The 6,365-nt window shown below is 36.6% G+C and overlaps 1 protein-coding gene across 1 annotated transcript; it reads left to right on the top strand.

Moving 5' to 3' along the window:
* The first annotated feature begins 685 nt into the window (after positions 1 to 685).
* Positions 686 to 5,353, top strand: LOC145797075 (uncharacterized). The gene is made up of 4 exons (XM_082883271.1): positions 686 to 1,360; positions 2,189 to 2,344; positions 2,927 to 3,595; positions 4,042 to 5,353. Exons 1-4 carry the CDS (start codon positions 1,031 to 1,033, stop codon positions 5,098 to 5,100), a joined length of 2,214 nt encoding a protein of 737 aa, XP_082739397.1. The 5' UTR covers positions 686 to 1,030; the 3' UTR covers positions 5,101 to 5,353.
* The last annotated feature ends 1,012 nt before the right edge of the window (positions 5,354 to 6,365 follow it).

Below are 6,365 nucleotides of genomic sequence, written 5' to 3'. Positions count from 1 at the left end.
ATAAAAACAGGAAGTACTGTTTGGGAAGAAGAATATGGGACTTTTTTGGCTATTTAAATACAAAAGATAAAATAGGTTATTTTAACCACAAAAAATAAAACATCACATCAAATTCATAATCATTACACTTTTCTTTCACAAAAAAAGTCAAAAAAGTCAAAAAGCCAAAAAGCCCTGTCCAAACCAAGCTTTTTAGCCCAGACTAAAATAGCAAAAAAAGTCAAAAAGTCAACCCACTTCCCAAACTAACCATAAATCTATATCTGTTTGGAAAGTGATTAAATTAATCAAAAAGTCAAAAAGTTATTATAAAAAGCCAACATATTCTGTCTATTTTTTACAAATATTTTCTTAATAAATCAAAAAATTATTAAAAAAAAGACAATTATCAAATAAATATTTTCCATTTTTTGTATAAATTTTACATCAATTAAAAAAATGTTATAAATGTTTTTTCAAGAAAAGAATTGTGATTGCCAACCATATGTTTTATTGTAATTTAGGAATGAACCTTACTCGTAAATTATTATTTTAATTTTGAATTAAAATATATAAAAAAAGTCAAAGTCCAAATTATGATCCAACTGAAATATAGTTGGAAAACCAAACCGGATAATTAAAATAAATAATTAATAGTACAGGGACTATTGTGCAAAATACACTCCCAATATGGACGTTGGTTCTTAGGTGGTGGTGGGGTGGATTTTTCTGCCGGCCTTTCTCTCTCCTCTCTCCTCTCTCCTCTCTCTCTCTCTCTACAGGGGTTCGGTTGTATAAATAAAGATTTCTCAAAGATTTGTATGGAGCATAAAACAACAGTATGATCAAACTATATATGCTTATATACCCACAACCCATTTACCCTTCATTTTCTTTCTCCTTCAATCTCTGAATTCTGATAAACAATAATCCCCCAAAGATCTTCACAACACCAATCCTCATCATTCGAATTTCAAAATTCGAAGACACATCAACTTTCACTCTTTTTAGTACTTGTTTAGAACCGAATTGAAATTCAATCAGTCAAGCAATGGCTGTGAAGATGATGAAGTGGCGACCATCGAAGAAATTTGAAGCGAAGATCATCGTTTGTCGGCTTGAAGGCCTGTGTAGATTGTCAGGAAAAGGGTCGGAAATCGAAGAATTTGGGCGATTGGCGGTTGAGATTAAGTGGAAGGGTTCGAAGAGTAATGGGCTGAGTTATCTGAGGCGAAGTGTGAGGAGGAATTATACGAAAGAGGAGAGTATGAGAGAGGATGGGGTTGTGGAATGGAACGAGGAGTTTCGGAGTGTTTGTAGCTTTTCGGCGTATAAGGAGGGCTCGTTTCATCCCTGGGAAGTCACATTCACGGTCTTCAACGTGAGTTCTGAATTGGGTTTTTCTTTTTCTTTTTTTTTCTTGTTTTCTTTTCTTGATTTGTTGAGGTTTTGAATTGGGTTTTCTTTATTTTTCTTGATTTACTGAGCTTCATCTGTGAGTAGGTTTGGTAGATAATATTGGAAGTTGCTCTTGTTTATTTTCTCTTGGTTCTTTTGTTTGATTGGACTTGTTTGGTTGCTGAGAAACTATAGGAATTAGGAGCCTAGAAATCTTTGGTTCAAGTGAAAGTATTATTTTAATAATTTTAGTCTGAAATTACATTTTAATTGTTTTGAAGTTTCCTCAGTTTTCTAAGCAACCAAACAGAGGCCAAAGGGTTTGACTTTTCCATCAAGAAATGGATAATGGGAATATTTTTTATTTATTTATTTATTTTTGTGGGGTGATAAATTGGTATTTTGTACTATGAATTTAGATTCTCATGATTATTTTACATGGAATTTCCAGTTCTTGGGTTGGTTTTGATTTGTTGATCTAAGCCTTTTGGGGTGCAAAATTCTCAGAAGTCAGAACTATGTAATTGGAAAATGTTCTTATATTTATGGAATTATTTTTTCTTTTTTCGATGTGGAGGCTACAACATATGGAGATAAGTTTCTGTCTTCACTTCAAGAGATCTAGTTAAATTTTCGAACTTTCATAACAGGTTTGTTCGCCTGAGATATGTCAAACTTTCAACAATTCTAGATTTATTTTATTTTATTTTATTTTTTTGAATGTAATATTTTATTTAACCTTTCGAGTTTGAAGTTGTTAACCTGATTAGTAAATCATCTGATAAGAATCTGACTCTTTTTTACGATTCAGGGCTTGAACAAAGGACCAATTAACAAGGTACCTGTTGTTGCAACTGCATCATTGAACCTCGCAGAATTTGCTTCGGCAAATGAAGAAAAAGAGGTCGAAATTAGCATTCCTCTCTCGGTCCCTGGTGGCAGCAGCCAGTGCAGCCCCTCACTTTGTGTAAGTGCCTTTTCAATTGGTTTCAATCAAGGTTTTGAAATTTGTACCGGCTAAAATACCTTTTTGTTCATTAGTGTGGTACATACCAGTATTGATTAATTTTTAGATACTGTTTTTTATTTATCGCGCAAGTATATATCCAAAAATTTGCTACAAAACAACCAATAATAAGTTCCAAATATCTCAAGAGGACGGAAACACATACCATTGCTTGCGGAACCTGATGTAAAGTATAAGGTCATTACTAAACAACCTGATGTAATAGTGAAAAAACTCATATGAAGTGCCAGACAAAACTCTGGATTTTACAAAAATCAGGTGAAAAGTTCCAGTATGGCCAAAATTGATCGAAACTATCCGATAAGTTAGGCGAAACGAAACGAAACTGTTTTTGTACCCGATTGTTTGTGGAACGGTACATACAGATACAGGCCGGTACGGAACGGTATTCAAAACCTTGGTTTCAATTAGGCTTTCTTGTTTGTTGTATATTTCATTATGTTCTTACTTCTTTAACATCACAAGTCTAGTCCCTCTTTTGTTATTTATGTTTCATTGATACCAAGTTCATCCATCATGCAGTTATCTCTCAGCTTTCTGGAATTAAGGACTTCCCAGGAACCCTTGGAGACAGTCCAGAGATCAGTAGCATCTTTTGCATCATCACCGCAATCTGCAGATGCTTTATCAACTGAGAAAGATGAGGTTTCTGCTCTTAAAGCAGGTTTGAGAAAAGTAAAAGTTTTCACAGAATACGTTTCAGCTCGAAGAACGAAGAAGGCATGCCGTGAAGAAGAGGGCAGTGACGGGAGGATTTCTGTCAGAAGTGAGGATGCTGAGTACAATTACCCGTTTGACACGGACTCGCTCGATGATCTTGATGCAGGGGAATCAGAGGAAGGAAAAGAGGATTCTAGTGTTCGGAAGTCTGTCAGTTATGGATCATTGACTTATGCAAATTTTGCTGGAGTGTCGGCTTACTCGAATGCAACCAATAGTGAAGACGAGGACTGGATCTACTATAGCAATCACAAATCAGATGCAGGGAATTTGACTGCATCGGTCAATGATCAGTGGTTGCGACAGAGTTCAAAGCGCAGTATCCTCCCTTGGAAAAAGAGGAAGTTGAGCTTCAGATCGCCCAAAGCCAAGGGAGAGCCTCTGCTCAAAAAAGATTGTCGAGAAGAAGGTGGAGACGACATTGATTTTGATCGCCGACAACTTAGTTCCTCTGATGAATCCACTTTTGAGGTATTTATCTGTTCTTGATTTCTTTCTTGTTTTTCTATTAGTTGCTTTTCATTTCCTGATTGAAACTATATTTCAAGATTAGCAAGCTTCTATATCCATGTTAGATGATACCTTTTTCTTTTTGGTGTAGAGGTCATTGCATTTACCTCACTTTTGCAAATCCACTTGGTTGACAATGCATGCGAATTCGAATGAATGATGATAGCCTTTATTAAATATGTAAATATCCATATTTGGCATTGCATCTTTTGTATTTAAGGTGGAAATATGATATGAGTTGGTTTCTAGTGACTTGTGTGAGAAGAAAGGTTGTTCATTCTATCGAATGCTTCGAGTTTGTCGCACTTGGGTCATTTTATAATTGTATTATTTTCTTCCCATGTCTTTGTTTCCCTATGATTGAACAGTATTGTTTCATATCCTGAAATTGCCTATCAATCTGGCAGCGAAATAAAGCAGAAGATTCAACTGCATACGGTGGATCATCAGCGGCCTCTGAATTTGGGGATGACAATTTCGCAGTAGGCAGCTGGGAGAAAAAGGAAGTAATAAGCCGTGATGGACAAATGAAGCTCGAAACCCAAGTTTTCTTTGCATCAATCGATCAAAGGAGTGAACGGGCTGCAGGTGAGAGTGCATGTACAGCCCTGGTTGCCGTCATTGCTGATTGGTTCCAGTCCAATCCCAAGCAAATGCCTATCAAGTCCCAACTAGACAGCCTGATCCGAGAAGGTTCCTTAGAATGGAGGAATCTCTGTGAAAATGCTACCTACATGGAGCGTTTTCCCGACAAACATTTTGATCTTGAGACAGTCCTTGAAGCCAAAATTCGATCTCTCCATGTGGTTCCTGAGAAATCCTTCATTGGATTCTTCCACCCAGAAGGGCTAGAAGAGGTGGAAGAAGGTTTTGACTTCCTCCATGGTGCTATGTCCTTTGACAGCATATGGGATGAGATCAGTCATTCTGGGTTGGACAATGCTAGCAATACTGACCCTCTGATCTACGTTGTAAGCTGGAATGATCATTTTTTCATCTTGAAGGTCGAACAGGATGCTTACTACATCATCGACACATTGGGTGAGAGGCTTTACGAGGGTTGCAACCAAGCCTATGTCCTCAAATTTGATAAAGACACAACAATACAACGCCTTCCTAAAGAGGCACAATCGTTGGATGACAAACCAACGAATGAAAATGTGGCATCAAGGGAGGAAGGGACAGAGATTGCCATCACCAATAAGTCGGAGGAAGAAGAATTGGTTGTCTCGAGAGGGAAAGAGACTTGTAAGGAGTACATCAAGAGGTTTTTGGCTGCAATACCGATTAGGGAATTGCAGGTTGACTTGAAGAAGGGGCTGATGGCATCAACGCCTCTTCATCATCGGCTACAAATTGAATTTCACTACACGCAGTGCTGCTTGGAGGAGCCTGTGGATTGGTTTTCGTTGGTGCAAGCAACGGCTGATGATACATTGGCAATATCTTCATTGGCTGTTGTTTAGGGGTTCAAATCCTATAAACTTCGTGTTAATTATCAAGTGTTAATAGCCTAACCCTTCTTTGTGTTTTTGCCGCATGTTTTTAGATGAAATTGAAAAGCTCTATTTTCATCTTTTCTTTTTTGCCATAAATTTCTTCTTTCACACAAGTGGTTTTATTTAATCCTCTTTTTTTCCCCATTTCTTTCTTAGGGATGATGATGATGATGTAACTGACTGCTCATACTGCTAATAGCTTTCTCTTATTTAGCTGTGACTTCTGATGTTGATTAAGCTGTTGTTTTGAATTTCATCTTTCAATCTATATTTTTTTCTTCTCCCTTAAATAGAAAAAAATTAATTGATAATTAATCTTCTAAATTTCAGTGTGAGGTAAGTTTCTACTTCCTCTAAAAACTTTTTTGAGCCATTTGCAGATGCATGGATTATGGGCAGGAACAACTAACTTATCATGGGCCTTGCAGTCTCAGTGATATCCGTAAATTTGTCGTCATAGTAGAGACAATAGGCAATAAGCAACCTATGCAGCTGTTGAGGAAAAAATGGAGCCTTCAACAATAAGAACTTACAAAAAAAAAAAAAAAAGATTTGGTGGATCTTAATTAACGGGCTGAAAGTAGTCTACTGATTGAACTACGTCGGACCTTGTATAAAGTAAGACTTGACTAGTAAAACTTGTAATCATTTTCTATCAAGATGAGCGTTTCATTGGATTGGGGGTCTAAGAGAGATAAATTGAGTACGTACTTAACTTTCGACATTATTTGCACAAAGTGACTATTTCTAGATTTGAATCCACTACGTCAAAGTTGAGGTACCAAGTTATAATTGGTGAAAATAGAGCATGGCTTTATGGAGAGTGTCCTAAGTTTCCAAAGTTTTGTACCAATTTTGAGTTTTAATTGTGATGTTTTCTCGGACTTGTGTACTTCCAATCAGCCAGATATAGATCTCATTTTCTGGTCATGCTGTTCACACTAAACATTTAACCACCCAATGCATTGCTATGTATTTATAGTGGAGGGGAGAATTATCCCTATAACCACTTGTAACCTTTCTGATCATGGTAAAAACCGTAACAACCGTCAATGTAGCCCTAATTTTGGAGTGAATCACATAAACTTTGTATTTGTTGTTTGTGCATATTTGTCATTCATGTGTTCTTTGTGTTACGTATCTTACCAATCATAGTTAGATGTTACGTATTGCTAATAAGATGGAGATCTTTGTACAGGATCAGGGCCTCGTTAAGAAAAGAAAAGAAAAAG

Source organism: Camellia sinensis, chromosome 8 (assembly GCF_055761805.1).
Source record: "Camellia sinensis isolate YWXY chromosome 8, ASM5576180v1, whole genome shotgun sequence".
NCBI lineage: Eukaryota > Viridiplantae > Streptophyta > Magnoliopsida > Ericales > Theaceae > Camellia > Camellia sinensis.
The sequence above is the reverse complement of the archived record's forward strand: the minus strand, read 5'-3'. Positions and strand labels throughout refer to the sequence as shown.

Coding starts and splice junctions, on each gene's coding strand:
- LOC145797075 (XM_082883271.1), top strand. CDS start 1,031: ATGGCTGTGAAGATGATGAAGTGGCGACCATCGAAGAAATTTGAAGCG. Junction 2,345..2,926: donor AGTGCAGCCCCTCACTTTGT/GTAAGTGCCTTT, acceptor TCCATCATGCAG/TTATCTCTCAGCTTTCTGGA. Junction 3,596..4,041: donor CTGATGAATCCACTTTTGAG/GTATTTATCTGT, acceptor TCAATCTGGCAG/CGAAATAAAGCAGAAGATTC.